This window comes from Erpetoichthys calabaricus, chromosome 2, assembly GCF_900747795.2.
Source record: "Erpetoichthys calabaricus chromosome 2, fErpCal1.3, whole genome shotgun sequence".
Taxonomy (NCBI): Eukaryota; Metazoa; Chordata; class Cladistia; order Polypteriformes; family Polypteridae; genus Erpetoichthys; species Erpetoichthys calabaricus.
The window spans coordinates 108705112-108720755 of record NC_041395.2 but is presented as its reverse complement, the minus strand read 5'-3'; the positions used below and the strand labels follow the sequence as shown (position 1 = coordinate 108720755).

General features: G+C 45.2%; 2 protein-coding genes across 2 annotated transcripts in view; one reads left to right on the top strand and one right to left on the bottom strand.

Moving 5' to 3' along the window:
- chrm4a (cholinergic receptor, muscarinic 4a) overlaps nucleotides 1-8060 on the top strand; it is a 23950-nt gene extending 15890 nt beyond the window's left edge. Inside the window, exon 2 of the mRNA XM_028794328.2 lies at nucleotides 5275-8060. Within this exon, the coding sequence (XP_028650161.1) occupies nucleotides 5275-6692 (1418 nt within the window). The 3' untranslated portion in view covers nucleotides 6693-8060. The remainder of the gene's footprint in view (nucleotides 1-5274) is intronic.
- On the bottom strand, nucleotides 7881-15644 carry mdka (midkine a). Its single transcript, XM_028794329.2, has 5 exons — nucleotides 15485-15644; nucleotides 10027-10112; nucleotides 9704-9868; nucleotides 9451-9612; nucleotides 7881-8380 (listed from the first exon to the last, which is right to left on the bottom strand). The coding sequence occupies exons 2-5, from the start codon at nucleotides 10109-10111 to the stop codon at nucleotides 8352-8354; spliced, it is 441 nt and encodes a 146-aa protein (XP_028650162.1). The 5' UTR covers nucleotide 10112; nucleotides 15485-15644; the 3' UTR covers nucleotides 7881-8351.

Below are 15644 nucleotides of genomic sequence, written 5' to 3'. Positions count from 1 at the left end.
CTGCGGTTCAGAGAGGGACCTCGTCAGCTTTTTTTGCGAGACCAGGTACGAGAGACAATGCTGTATTTGCAACTATTTTATAAAAGACATCAGTGACAGGGCTAGTGGGTTTACGTATAAGGTATGGGGAACAATGTTTATTTGTTTCATTAAGTTTCCAATTGTTTTATTGATCCTGACCAGCTTTTGCAATCAATGAGGACGTCCCTTATGTTATGATGAATGAAACTGCCCTCATTTTATCCTTCAGAATTTAATAAGTTTGCCTTCTTTAAAATAAAGTAAATTAAAATAGGACTTCATTTTTTATTTTTGCCATTATGAAAGGGAAATAACAAGCGTGCAAGTATTTTAAAAGCTTAGTAAAATGTTGAACTTCATAGACGTTTTGTTTAGAAAAAGTATTAAAGGGTCATTACTTTCGAGGCGTTTGTTGAATGTCCATTACCTCTTAAACACCCCATCCCCTTTACCCCGACCTCTTTTTTTTGAAAACCAAAATATGATTTTCTTATTTCAGATAATAGATTTTGAGGATACCTACTGAGATTGCCAAGTATATACCCATCAACGACTCAAGCTCAACCCTTGATAGATTAGTAAAGAGAAAAGTGCCTTAAAACAAGTGTGGCAGTATTTTTTGTAATAAATCTTTATTGATATAATATTCAGCATAACATGTCTGGAAGAATTACAATTAAGAAAATGAAATACAAAACATACAAATGTTGTATGTGTACACATAGAGGTAGTTTTGAAAACATGTCACATTGACTCAACAAAGTGTAACTTCAGGCCGCACTACTGTGACATCACTCATGTCACACCCACTAAGTGGCTGACTCGGACCGTGTTCCGAAATTTTATTCTACTTTCTCAGGTCATTCTAGCATTAGAAACAGATTTACTCTGAAAAAAAAATTAAAACGAAGCTTTAGATTTTAAAACATTAACAAAAATTCTGAATTTCCTGTAGAGATTAATAAAATCGATCTAATCTAGTATAATATAAAAATGTAGTTTCACTTAAGCTTGGCGCATGCGCAGAAATTGATCGCAGGCATGTGCAGACTTCAAGAGCAGAATGTTTCAATTGAGGATGTGATTGTATAGTAGGGTTCAAGCACTCATAGTCAAAGATTAATCCAAGCCAGTCTGGACAAGCAATGCAGTACATGAGATAGTCTACATAGAAAATCTGAGAATGATGGCTGGAAGCTTATTTTTTTGAGTATATAGACAAGAAGCTATAGAAGATATCAATGAAAGTAATCTCAATGGTGAGCAGTTAAGAACTGGATATGGCGCAGCGTACGTTGAGGATGCACTATGCCTTTTTTTGCTTGTTATGTCTTAGGGCAGCCAAACCTTGTATACTCAAACAGTGGACCTGTAGTTTTTTCATCCTGGCATGGTACAGCCCCACGAGTTTGTTTGTTTTTTCTGTCTTCAACCCATCCACTGCTCATCACTCCGAAAAGCTCTTCAGCAGTGCTCTGAATGAAGAAGTAATAACATCTGGCACTCAATTGTGTTTACGGCCAGACACATACACTCATCAATACTCAAAGAAAGCTGGAATATGAGGCTGTTTTTGTTTTAGTGAGCATCAGGTTCTGTTGGGCTTAGTGCCAGCTAATGTGCCTCTATTTACCATATCAATTCTCCACCTCAGTTTCACCAACCCTATGATTTAGGTGCCACCTGTCGTGCCTGTTCTCAGCCCCTTGCACTTTTTCACCTGTCATGCCGTATCTCACCCAGCTGTACCTTCTGGTGCTACCTGTTATGCCCTCTCTCATCTGCTTCTATTATTCCACTGCCATTTTCCATTCCAAATTCCAGTTTCCAATGCCACCTGTCGAACCCTATCTCACCCACCTGCAGTTTCCACTGTCAACCATCTTCTGCCAGAAGATTCATGCTCTTTCTCTCCCACTTGATGTTTCGTTTTTTCAGTTTTCATCTCATAACATTGGGTCACTTTGCAGGCCCTGTTCTCACCAGTCTGTAGCTCACCCATCAGCAGTTTCAAGGACCATTTTCCATTCCTAATTTCATGCACCAGAACTTCCCAAAGCCACGTGTCTTTCACTTGTGTCACCCTTCATCCACTTCCAGTGCTCTCCACTGCAGTCATACTTTTGGATCTGACTTTTCTTTATCTCATTCCTCGCTATAATGACTCGTGTTTTTATATCAAAAATTAAATCATCTGCTGTGCCCCTGAGAAAATATTGAATGTCGCGCTGCACAACTGCACTTGTGTAAACAAACATGCTGCCATTGGTGCCCACATGCCCTGAGCTGCCTCCTACTAGCCCTGCGAGTTATCTCCTTTGGTACGATGTGCTTGTGTAGTGGCTATACTTATCAGGAATCTTAAACAAATGTCTCCCCAAAATGTGAAAGAAGTGAAAAGGGAGTTCCATTTCTTTCTTTTATAACACTATTTTGCTGTGAGGCAAGTCCATCATGCTGGTCGGCCTGGAAGGTGAGCCATCCTAGTGCAGTGGAAACTCGATTTCTTTCTCTCATAACCTGAATGTAGGCCAATGTGCAGAAACATTCCCATTACTGACCTCACTAACAGTTTCTTTATTAGATAATTGACAAAAGAAATGTTTTAATGTCATAAAGATGCCAGCGATTGATCTTTACATATTGTGGGTATTTAAAAAGGATTCAGTGATATTTGGAGAAACTGGTTGGGGACTTTCTAATTGGATGATAATCATAGTTATTTTTCCATTTTAAAATAAATTGGAAAAAAGAGTTTCAATATCTGATTTTCTCTTTTCCAAGCCATTTTTGGGAATAGATTAGAATCAGATAATAAGGGGACTTCTAAACTCACATACAATACAATACAATACAGTTTATTTTTGTGTAGCCCAAAATCATACAGGAAGTGCTGCAATGGGCTTTAACAGGCCCTGCCTCTTGACAGCCCCCCTGCCTTGACTCTCTAAGAAGACAAGGAAAAACTCCCAAAAAAACCTAGTAGGGAAAAAATGGAAGAAACCTTGGGAAAGGCAGTTCAAAGAGAGACCCCTTTCCAGGTAGGTTGGGTGTGCAGTGGGTGTCAAAAGAAGGGGGTCAATACAATACAATACAATACACAGAACAGAACAAATCCTCAATAAAAAATAAAGAATTTTTTAGAAGTATTAAGCAGAATTTAACAGTAGATGATATCACATAATAAGATTTAGATAATTTTAGACTCCTGGAGACCTCATCCATCAAGCTGCCTCCCCCATTTGGCCATTCCACGGCTGAAACAGTGTTGGGCCAGCCAATCCAATGAAAGGACCCCTCTTTCTCACGATTCCTGCGATCCTCCATCAGGGATCACTTTACCTTAGGCAGGCAAAACAACTTGGCAGGTGGGTCGTGGCACCAAGTGCCACATTTGAGTACCGAGAAGAGAAACAGAATAGGTGAGGGTTAGTATCCAATTCTAACTATCATATTACTTGTTTTAGTGCTAATGACTAACAACAGAGATGCAGTCTGTACAGTTAATCAGCAGCTCTAGTCAGGATATGCTAAACTGAAGTAGTGAGTCTTCAGCCGGGATTTAAAAGCTGAGACCGAAGGGGCATCTCTTATAGAAGCAGGCAGACCATTCCACAGTTTAGGGGCCCTGTAACTAAAAGCTCGACCTCCCATTGTTATTTTATTAATCCTTGGAACCATAAGCAGACCAGTATCTTGAGATCTTAATGTGCGCTCTGGTTTGTAAGTTATGATAAGTTCAGACAAGTAAGCTGGACCTCGGCCATTTAATGCTTTATATGTTAAAAGAATGATTTTGAAATCTGCCCTAAACTTAACCGGGAGCCAGTGTAAGGATTTAAGAAATGGAGTTATGTGTTCGTATTTTCTTGTTCTTGTAATAATTCTTGCAGCCTCATTTTGTATTAACTGGAGGCTGTATAAAGAACAGTTTGAACATCCAGTGAACACCGCATTACAGTAGTCAATCCTACTAGAGATAAATGCATGAATTAATTTCTCAGAATCCTGTTTATTTAGAAAGCGCCTTAATTTCCTAACATTTTTAAGATGGAAGAAACATGTTTTGGACAACTTTGTAATATGCGCTTTAAATGACATGCTAGAGTCAAAGATAACTCCTAGATTGTGGGCTGATTCAGTAAAATTAATTGGGATTCCATCTGAGTTAAATGATGACAAAATATTGTTGTGATCAGCGTCATTCCCTCCAACAATTAACATCTCTGTTTTATCTGTATTTAAAGACAAGTAGTTCCCATTCATCCACTCCTTTAATTCGCTAACACAACTAATTAAAGACAACATCGGAGAAACTTCATCTGATTTAAATGAAAGGCATAACTGGGTGTCATCTGCATACGAGTGAAAATTAACATTTTGTTTCCTAATGATAGCATGTAAAGTAAAAACAGTAAAGGTCCCAGTACTGAGCCCTGCAGGACACCATATTGAACTTCTGTGTATAATGATGGAGTACTGTCAGCACATTTGTGTACATATTGGAATCGATTTGATAAATAAGAACTAAACCAAGCGAGCACGGTGCCTGTAAGCCCAACATCATTTTCTAGCCTATGTAATAAAATAGAATGGTCGATGGTGTCAAATGCTGCACTTAAGTCCAATAACATAATTACAGTGGAGTTTCCTTCATTGGAGGATATCAGAATGTCATTTACAACCCGCGTTAGTGCCGTTTCTGTACTATGACCAGTGCGAAAACCAGACTGGAATTTCTCAAATAAATTGTAATGCGTAAGGTGTGACTGAAGCTGATTGGCGACTACTTTTTCTAGTATTTTAGAGAGAAATGGTAGATTTAAAATAGGCCTATAATTATTTAGTATGTGTGGGTCTAGGTCTGACTTTTTAAGTAATGGTTTAATCATTTCTAGTGCCCTAGCTCTTCTTCCTCTTTGCAGTCTGGATGTCACCCTCCTGCACTTCCATTCCTCATGCCTTATCTCAGTCATCTGTGCTTTCTAGTCCCGTTTTCCACTCCTGATTATAGCTCTGCAGTCGCCATTGTCACCAGTCTTTCTCCTGTCAGACATGCCACATGTGCCACCTGATCTCACCCTCCTGCCTTTTTTACTTTTTGCTCACCTTTCCTAAACTCAGCTCCCTGCTGTTTCCAGTTCACTTGGTCTTAATTGCCTGCCGCTTTCCATTTTTGCTCCCCATTTCTGTTGTCTCTAAGCTGCAATCCGGCATCACTTCACCTTTCTTTTTCTCTCTATCCTGTTGCAGCCTCCTGGTACAATGCCTCGAGTCAGTCTCTGCGGCTCAGGGAGGACAATGCCAGCTGCAGTGGATCGGATGTGGTGGACCTGACTGCCGCTGAACACTGGATAAGCCCCTACAAGACCGTTGAAGTGGTCTTTATTGCTATCGTCACGGGATCACTCAGCCTAGTCACAGTGGTGGGGAATATACTGGTGATGCTTTCGATCAAGGTCAATCGGCAGCTCCAAACTGTCAATAACTACTTCCTCTTCAGTCTGGCATGCGCAGACCTCATCATTGGTGTCTTTTCCATGAATCTCTACACTGTATATATTCTAAAAGGGTACTGGCCACTGGGAGCAGTGGTGTGTGACCTTTGGCTTTCTCTTGATTATGTGGTCAGCAATGCATCTGTCATGAACCTGTTGATCATAAGCTTTGATCGATATTTCTGTGTTACCAAACCCCTGACCTACCCTGCCAGGCGCACCACTAAGATGGCAGGACTTATGATTGCTGCTGCATGGATCCTCTCTTTTGTCCTATGGGCCCCTGCCATCCTTTTCTGGCAGTTTATAGTTGGGCAGCGTACTGTACCTGCCAAGCAGTGCTACATTCAATTCCTCTCCAACCCAGTTGTCACCTTTGGCACGGCTATTGCTGCCTTCTATCTGCCAGTGGTCATCATGACCGTTCTGTACATTCATGTGTCTTTGGCCAGTAGAAGCAGGGTCAAGAAGAACCGGCCAGAGGTTAAAAGGGACATTACAGTCAAATCAGGCAGCTTGGCCCAGGGACACCTTCTGAGGCGGAATAACAACAATTCATCTAAAGTAGAAAAGGAAGAAGAAAGGGAAACAGTAAAGAATGGCAACCTGGGGGAGACCACCAAGGGGGAAGACAAGGATAGCTCCAATGAGTCCAGCTCAGTCAGCACCACTGCCAAGGTGAGCACTCCAAAAGGCATGGTGCCCAATGTGCTCCCCAATAACCGAGCCTCTAAGTGGTCCAAGATTAAAATTGTCACTAAGCAATCGGGCAATGAGTGCATCACGGCAATTGAAATTGTGCCCGAGGGGGACACTCCCAGTAGAACAGTTTTGGCCAGCCGGTCAAGTAATGTGGCACGCAAATTTGCCAGTATTGCTCGCAGTCAGGTCCGCAAGAAGCGGCAAATGGCTGCCCGGGAGAAGAAGGTCACCAGGACCATATTTGCCATCCTCCTGGCCTTCATTGTCACATGGACTCCATATAATGTAATGGTGCTCATTAGCACTTTCTGCCAGTCTTGTGTGCCGGACACTGTGTGGGCAATCGGCTACTGGCTATGCTATGTCAACAGCACAGTTAATCCGGCTTGTTATGCTCTGTGCAATGCCACCTTCAAGAAGACCTTCAAGAACCTCCTTTTGTGCCAATTCAAAAACATTGGTGCCAAGTAGGCTTCTCTAGTGCTATTCAGCCCTCTAGATGCCCCCAACCTCCCTAACTTGACTTTACCTCAACCAAACCAAAAATGGGAGTGTCTCCATCTTAAGGTCAAATCAGCCTGGGACCCTGATGGTTAAGTACATTTCAAGTCAAGTTGTACATCCAGTGTGGCCTAGAGAAATGACTAAAGGCTCCTCTTACTATCGCTCTCTAGGGGGTTTTGATCAAAACCCCCTAAGTGACACTCTGGCTCAACAATTGAAATGACCATAAAGGAGAACAAGAGCTCAAAGCAAGACCTCCCGAGTCCTCTGCGTCTCATCAACCTCTTGCCATTAGGCTCACTCTCTGGAGTGGTAGGACGTGTGACATATAAAGTATGGAAGGCATGGGACATGTTATAGATATGTTTCATTGTGGAGGAGGCTGGGGGTTCTACAGGGCATGATATTGAAATATGGTAAGGGTGATTATGTTGCACTCAGAATGAAGGAGAAAGTAGAACGGAGGTGAATAATTGAGGGATTCGACAGGGACAGTGACCCCAGGGAAGGCAGATTGAGTGATGGGGTGCCCATATAGAATCAACACAGGAGCTCAACCAGGTGGGTTCAACATGTAAGCCACCTGGCCATGGCAGGCTGCCCACCTTCCTGTCCCAGACTATTAAATAAGCCTGCCTGCTGGAGTGCGAGGTGGTAAGGCTCGCGTCTCATCGTCCTCAGCATGCGATAATTTGCTGGGCAGGAGCACAGAGGCTGCAGAAGCTTTGTAAATAGGGGCTCTGAAGCAGCATGCCCACAATGTGTTTCTTGCCACCTGGCAAACTCTGTAACTATTTAAATATACTGTAGAACACAGCCAGAGGTGTCTGAAAGTGTGCTTCATGCTGGCTGAACCTTGCCCCCCTTCATAGAACCCAGCTTGTTTCAAAGCAGCCTGATCTCCTGCTGCCATTCACCTCCCACCGAGGCCTCCCATTCCAACATCCCCCCCATTTATGTTGCGCACACACACACACACACACACATGTCCATGCCTTGTGTTCCTCTGTAACCCAGTCAGTTCACCAAGAGAGTCAGGTGACTGGATAATGTGGTAGGCAACTCATCTTTAGCCAGTGTTAAGTGACCAGTGCTGTCCCTGCACCAAAAAAAAACAAAGAAATAAAAAAAATGGACACTGATACTGAGACGCGCTTCCATCCAAAGATTTCCTTTATTTCCGGAATTGCACATCTTTAAATAACGGACACTCACTCTGGAAGAGGCGGTCCTGCTCGGTCCAGAGAAGCACAGAAGAGGCGCGAAATACAAGAGACACAGAGAAACCCCCCACCCCACCCCCTCCCTCAAAGGTTCAGTTCTGTTAGAAACTAATTGAGAGGCTAATTAGGCAGAAGCAGTGTCAGACCGGCCTGGTCAGCGTCCACTGGTCCTGTCCATCTTGCCGCTGCCCCTGCAGTCCAACTCACAAAGCCGTCTAGGAGGACTGGACGTTACAAAAAACAGACTGACAAGACACTTACAAAATTAAAATTAAAAAATAAAAATAAAAGACCACCCCACAAGGTAGATCTGGGAGGTACGCAGGAACCAGTCCGGAGCCACGGCAGCAGATCGGGGGATGAGACCCCCAGAGGCCACTTGTCTGGCCAGCAGCCAAAGACCCTAGTTTTCCTTCCCTCGCCCCTTCTTGCCTGTGAAAGATAGAAATGGAAAAAAATTCAACTGGAATGAAGACACAAGGGGAGCAGAAGTAAGGAAGGTAGATATAGCACTGAGGGGTTTGTACCAGGAAGGGGACGATTGAAAAAACATTGGTAGCGAGTGTGGGCAGTCCAGGTAGGAAATGGGTAAGGAGATTAGCAATCCCAGCAGGTATCAGAAGGATACAAGAGTGTGGGCAGTACTGGATGAAAACAGATATTAAGGGGCAGAACGGGCTAAAGGCAGAAGGAACCACAGGAAGAACATGAGTAGCGAGGGAACAGGAGGAGAGTGACGAGAGTGGGAGGTCCTGGCAGGGTGCAGGCAGTGGGTGACAACAATCCTGGCAAGAGCTGGGTGAAAGGAGTGGGCAATCCTGGCCAGGAGGTTGGTAGATAGCATGACCCAGAATTGGCAAGAAATGGACACCATGGAGCAGTATAGGCAGAACTAAAATAATGACGGAGAGAAAGAGGTGGGTGGTGAGGAGATATCGGTGGTAAGTAGGGGCTGGCATACGAGGGGATGCTAGCTGAAGACAGAAGCTATGGGGCCATACTGGGCAGGAGGCAGACGATAAGAAGAAGGGAAAACTAGTGAAAGGGTGGTAGTGAGAGTGGGCATTCCTGTCAATAGGTGTGCAGAAGAAACAGGCAAGCACTGGGACACAAGAATGCTGGTAGAAGGTTGAGAACTGGAAGAAGGTGGACCTAGTCAGAACAAGGGACACAGAAACACGGGCAGAGAATTAATAATGAGGGTGCTTACTGGCAGATGGTGGGTAACAGAAGGGTACATATACAGTAGTTGGCATAAGCAAATAAAGAAATGTCTTTCACATCAGGATGGGACCATCACCCCATGATCTTAAGTTCCCAGTAGAACTGGCAGGGTTTTCTCTTTCAGGGTCCCTTGCTTATTGGAAATTATATTTAAAGGGAATGTCTCATTGCAGGTATATGGCTGCTACCAGGATGAGATACTGGCATCACTCATTGATGAATATATCAACCCACATCCCGCTTACTATCAGTCTCAGTTGCACCTATGGTGTACATACCTTTGGGCTTTGGCTTGGCCTTGGTAGTGCAGGGTTTGGACACCTTGATGGTTTGTTGGCACTCAACATTGAACAGGGCTTTCTTGAGGGTGCCTGAACGGCTTTTTGTTCCTGTGTTGGCATCGCATTCTCCCCAGCTGCCAAATTTGTACTTGCAGTCAGCTGATGGAAGAAATCCAGTAGAAGTAAACAACAAGACCATTAGCCCCCCTCACCCTTTGCCCTGCCTGGGCATTTCAGAGCATCTTTTTACCTCCAAACTCCTTCTTCCAGTTGCAGGGCACTTTGCATTTGGACTTCTTGGTCTCTTCTTTGCAGGTTCCCTCACGCATGCCAGCTCCACAGTCGCCATTATTTGGGATGCATGCCCCCCAGCGCCACTCATCACACTCTGAGCCATTCTTGCCTTTTCCCTTTTCTGTGGAGGCAGTAAGACAGAGCAGCGAGTCACCCACACAATCAAAAGGACAAAGCCACGGAAGGCAGATTGAAAGACGGCACACAAGTCACATAACAAAGAAAGCACAGCAGGGTGCTAGAATGAGCAGAAGGGGCAACCTGTCGGTGCATACTCACCTTTTTTGTTTTTACCAGCCTCCAATACTGCAGCTGTTAGGAGGACCAACAGGAGAACCAGAGTGACCGAGCCGAGACCTCTCATTCTGTCGGACATGACACAGACAGTTAGTACAGAGTGGATTACTGGAGAAACAGCTCATCTGACAACATTAACACTGTTCACCACAGTCATACTTCTCATTCATAGCCCCACAGTCATTTGCTTCTTTAGAATGGGATGAAAGTCCATCATTAAAAAATAAACTAGTGGAGAGACACAATGGGGCAGTGGTAAGCAATGCCTCCAGGATGCAGAGTCTGCATGTTCTCCCCATGGGTATGTTCCTCAAATCCCAAGGACATGCATGTTTGGCTCACTGGGAGTTCTAAAGTGACCTCATATGAGTGCATGTGTGCCCTCAGAGGTGGACTAGCTTCCCAGACAGGCAGCGTCTCCCCATAACTTAAAAAGATTTAAGTGGGTTGGAGAAGTGGATGGTTAGATGCTCTTAGCCACTCATTTTTGCAGATTTAGAAAAGAACCAAAATAATCCAGGGATTTGAGCCAGGAGTATAGTAGAAAAGATGGCACTTTGGGACAATATGGATGTGAGGGGAGGGTACAATGGGCCACCGCAATGCCAGTTTGGCAACAGCAAGCATTGGAGAGATGAGTGCCAGCAAGGCAGAATGGCTGGGAAATCTGAAGAAAGGGTGTGTAACATGACGTCCACTGGATTGCAGTCACAATGGATGGATCAACAGAACGCTCTTCTCAGAAATGGATTAGCAGGGCTGTCACGGCATGTTGGCAAGGGTGTGCATGCTAAGTCGGGATATGGCAACAAGCAGCAGCTCAGGCACCTGGGGTGGGTGGGACTGGCTCGCTGTAAAGCACCTGGCATGAAAACGACAAGTCCGCCTTCCAGAGCCAAGACCCTCCTTGAGTTACAGGCCCTCGGGCATCCGGCTGCACGTTTGTCAGCGCCGCTCTTGGTTCACAGCCGCGACTCCTCACAGCTGTCAGCACCTCAGACTCTGTGAAGACAAAACGCACCGCCCTCCGCCCAGCCGGTATTAGCCAGGTGTGCAACAGCAGCAGCAGCAGACGGAGAGCCCCACACCAGACCTGACGCCATGTCCAGGGGCTTTAAATTCTTCCCTGTCTGAGGAGAGGAGAGTTCAAAGGTCGTCAAAGCCTAGAGTTTGTATAAAAAAATAAAAGAGAACACAAGAGCCAGTGGGATCTGGTCACTAGCCATGAGTTGATGGTCCACCCTGACGCTCTGGCGAGGTGAATGTTTCCAGATGGTGTCGCCCAGCACGTTTTTCATTTCCACTCCAAGACACTCATGCGCTGGGCCCCCTGGCAGCCAGGGAGGAATTGGCAGCGGCATGTGAGCCCTGCTCCTCGTTCATCAATTCTAATGGGTAATTGAATTTTCCACCCCGTCATTCTCATTAAAGCAGCGGGAAACATGTGCCAGTCAGGGGCTGGGGGAGCGCCAGCCAAACCCAGTCCATCGATCAGCCCCACTGCTCGTCACTGCGGAAGTGGGACACGGCCCCCAAGGCCCACTCCCTGGAGCAGCACTCATGCTGACTGCCTCCAGACTGACAGACCGAAGTGGGGACACCTCTGGAGAAAGTGATCATTCTGGAAAAGAGCGCCAGCGAACAGGAAATCCGACAAATGTGTAAACGATCAGCCCTCTCTGCTCTGTCATTTGGATCGATCAATGACAGGCGCCCACCGAAACCAAAAAAAAAGCGAAACCAAGAAACTTGAGACACATTGCTGGGAAGAGGTTTTTTTTTTTTTACTACCTATTTTGCTTTTATGGGATCCTTCATAGTGAAGCCTCTGTTTCATGGATCAGACACCCCTCACCCCTTTATACCCCGATGCTGAAGGCACCCTGCTTTTTCTGACCCTGTGGATACCCACCCTGTTCCTTGGAGATATGCAGGCAGGGTGCCACTTCCTCGTGGCAAAGACCCTGCACTGTAAATCATGAGGGTAGTTGTGGAAATATGAAAGCACTGGGACTGTGGCTGTGGAAAGGCGCTTTATTAAATAAAGTTTGTTGTTACCTCTGATCCAGTGTGTGTTTTGTAGAAAGAAATACACGGGTACAAGTGTTTTATGCTCTGCCTGTAGATGAGGACGATCACTATGAAGGCGCTATACCGTAAAGCTCGTCATATATAAAACAGATAAAACTGTTTAATCTGTTTATGATTCTCTTCAGTACAGGAAGGCACTACAGTAAAAGACTGCTGTTTATATATAACAGTATTCACTACAGAAAGGCTTGTTGCTCACCATACATAAAATAGGAATACAACTCCTTTATGCTATACCTGTATATGATGATGCTCACTATAGAAAGGTGCTATACTTGTTTTCTATACACAAAAATATAGATATAAATGCTTTATACTGTGTCTGCATGTGATATGCTCAATTTAGAAAGGCACTATAGAAAAAAATGTTTTATGCTAAGTGGTATGATGGAATGATACTATAAAAAAAAAAGCTTCTTGTTTTTCAGCCACAAAAATACAATGACAGATGCTGTGCATGACAATGGTCGGAAAGGTGCTATATAATGCAGCTTGTTTTCTGTGCATAAAAATACAAACAACTGTTTTATGCTATACCCGAAAATGATTGTTAAAGAAAAGGCACTGTGCAGTAATGCGTTTGGTTTTCTGTACATAAAAATGCAGATGACAGTCAGACACAGGCGCTATATAAAAAAAATCCTTGTTGTTTTCTAGGAATAGAAACAGACGTGCACGTTTATACTGTACCTGCAAATGAGGAGGATGACTATAGAAAGGCGCTATTCAGCAACGCGCTTGGTTTGCTGTACATAAAAATACAGATGCAAGTGTTAAAAGCTTCATCTACATACGATGACGATCACTAGGGAATGGCGCTATACAAAAAGATTGTTGTAAGAAACTCGTTTTGTACAATATCTCCAAATGATGATGACTATTGAAAGGCGCCACGCGACTAAACGTGTATTCTGTACCTAAGAACACGGACGCAACTGTTAAATACTGTAATATGAAAACGATCACGAAAGGCGCTGTATAAAAAAGCGTGCTGTTCTCAGTACATAAAAGTAGAGATACATGTTTTATACCGTACCTGCAAATGATACTGGTGACTATATGATGTTGCTAAATGAAAAAAATGGTTTTGTTTTTTTGTACTCGAGAAAGGCGCTATACGTGTTCTGAAATACACGTTTTATACCGGAAAATGACTATTGAAAGGCGCTATCCGAAAAAACGGTTTGTTTTCTGTACTGAAAAATGGAGGCAATTGTTAAATGTTTCATCTATATATGATGTCGATTACTAAAGAAAGAAACGCGTTGTTTACTTTACTTAAAAACAGAGGCACACGGATTCTACAAAAACTAATGATGATGGCGCTATACCAAAACGCTTGCTCTGACGAACATGTCTTACACCATACCTGCAAATGCTGATGCTGCCCATCACTATAAAAAGGCGCTATACGACAAAATGTGCTCTCCATACATGAAAATGCAGGCACAACCGTTTTATGCCGTAAATGATAGAAGACGCTCATCTCAGCCATAAGACGTGGGCGCTCGTTAGTTCCTCAATCCTGATTCTCGGTCCTCAGCCCGCCGCAGCTGCCTCGGCCACCTATCTGGTGCTTTGGAACCCTCGTGACCCCGAGCTGATCCGAAGCGGGGACGCTCTTCAGTGGCCCCTTTGACCTCCCCCAGGACGGCGGCCCTCGGCGCTTAATGAAGTGCCAGCGCTCAGCCGAGCGTGACTAACCGGCGGAGTTCATAAATCTTTTGAGGCGCGGCGCCGACTGGCAGGCGCGCTCCCGCTTTCTAAAGGCACGGCTTTCCGCACCAGCTAGCAGCTCCAATGAAATTCCTTTCCCAGTGATAAAGGCCGAGTGCTTCTCCCGGCAACTCCTTTGTTTCGGCACAGAAATTCTGCCCAACTAGCCCCGTCCGTCCGAGAGCCCCAACTGTGGCCGAGGCGGATTTTTTTTCTTTTTTCCAGCCCACCGCGGCCAGTTTCGCTTCCTCCCGTCCTTCTGAAAGCCTCCCAACAGAGGACTCATGCCGTCTTTTAGAAACCAGCCTTTCTCTCTCAGTGTAAACTCATTTGCATATCTAGACAAAACGTTCTTAAGATTTGGGCAAGTTTAATGCTCCCTTTGTTAAAAAGCGGTACAATCGGAGAAGTTCCCGTGGAGCGTCTTTTTTATAAACAAAACCAAAACATAAAGAAGCAGTTGCTTTTACCTTCAAAACCCAAACTTACGGATTTGGACCCGAACTAGACGGAGGCTCTAGATTTCGCAGAACATCAATGACACGCCAGTAAGCGCCACTCAGAAAATGACCAAAAAGTAAAGCTGGGCATGTCCACTGTAGCACTGTAGATCGATCAACGGGGTGCGCGGGTATTAACCATTCATTTTTTTATGTACCCACCCATTTTTTTATTCAACAGCGGAAAGGAAAACACAAATCTGGTCGGGATGCCAGCCTTTCCCCCAGAAAAGGTGAAGTCATCCCTCTCAGGAGTGGTATGCCATGCCCACCGGGGTCAGATAGGGGGCTGTAAAAGAAGGTTTAGAGTGCGGGCAGCCGTGTTTACGTGCGCGAGTGGCTGAGCCCCCCAGCCCCCAACAGACAAGTGTCGGATTACAACATCAATCAAAGGTGTTCAGCGCGCGCTCGCTCTTTCTCTCCCTCTCGCTCTTTCGCGCACACACACACAGTTCAACATCAAATTCTTTATGAGCACAACAGACAATGTCGTTAAATTACTGAGTGCCAGAACCACGCAAAGTACACAGACACGCGCTGACAGACCGCACGAAGAGACCCGCACATACCCACACCCAACATGGGCAGAGCTCACCCCCATGCCCCTATGCTGAGGGGTGCCAGTCCAGCACGCGCGCCCAAAGCCCCGCTTCGCCGTGAATCTCACTTTCCACGAACTTATGACTCATCACTTTGTCCTAACAAAAGTTCACAAAGAACAGGCTGATGATTTATCTCCTGCGGAAAAATACGGATTTCTTGTTAGCATGTTCCATAGCCTTCGTAAGCCGTGCTTTTTATCCCTTTCCCGGGGGTCACCCACCCCGCCTGTCCTCCCCTCCCCTCCACACGCACTTCAAGAACTCGCTTGCCACGGTAAGCCGCTACACGAATAAAACGCGGAGACGCGTACGTGCGGCTCGGTGCTGCCTCCCCGGGTGCTCCGCATCCTTTGCTGCTCAAAGCGTCCAACCGTCCGTCCCGTCCAACCCCGGAATCTTCTTCAGCACATAACGGACTCGTCTCCTCCTGAGGTTTCGCTCACCTTTGCGGTGATGAGCCTCGCGTCCCGTCTCACTCGCACACTCACTCACTCACATTTTGCTCCTTTTTCTTTCTTTTTTTTTACTCACTTTGCGGCTCCCTTTTACTCTTTGTGCCCACTTCTCACTTTTCTGTCCTGTCGTCGTCTCTTTGCTCCGTAGACTTGCCTCCGCCTCTCTGCCCCTCTCGACTGGTTTCGGCCGGTCCCATGGGGCTCATTTTAAACCCCCTCCCGCTGACATCACCCCC

Coding starts and splice junctions, on each gene's coding strand:
- mdka (XM_028794329.2), bottom strand. CDS start 10,111: ATGAGAGGTCTCGGCTCGGTCACTCTGGTTCTCCTGTTGGTCCTCCTA. Junction 9,869..10,026: donor GGCTGGTAAAAACAAAAAAG/GTGAGTATGCAC, acceptor CTGCCTCCACAG/AAAAGGGAAAAGGCAAGAAT. Junction 9,613..9,703: donor CTGGAAGAAGGAGTTTGGAG/GTAAAAAGATGC, acceptor TTCTTCCATCAG/CTGACTGCAAGTACAAATTT.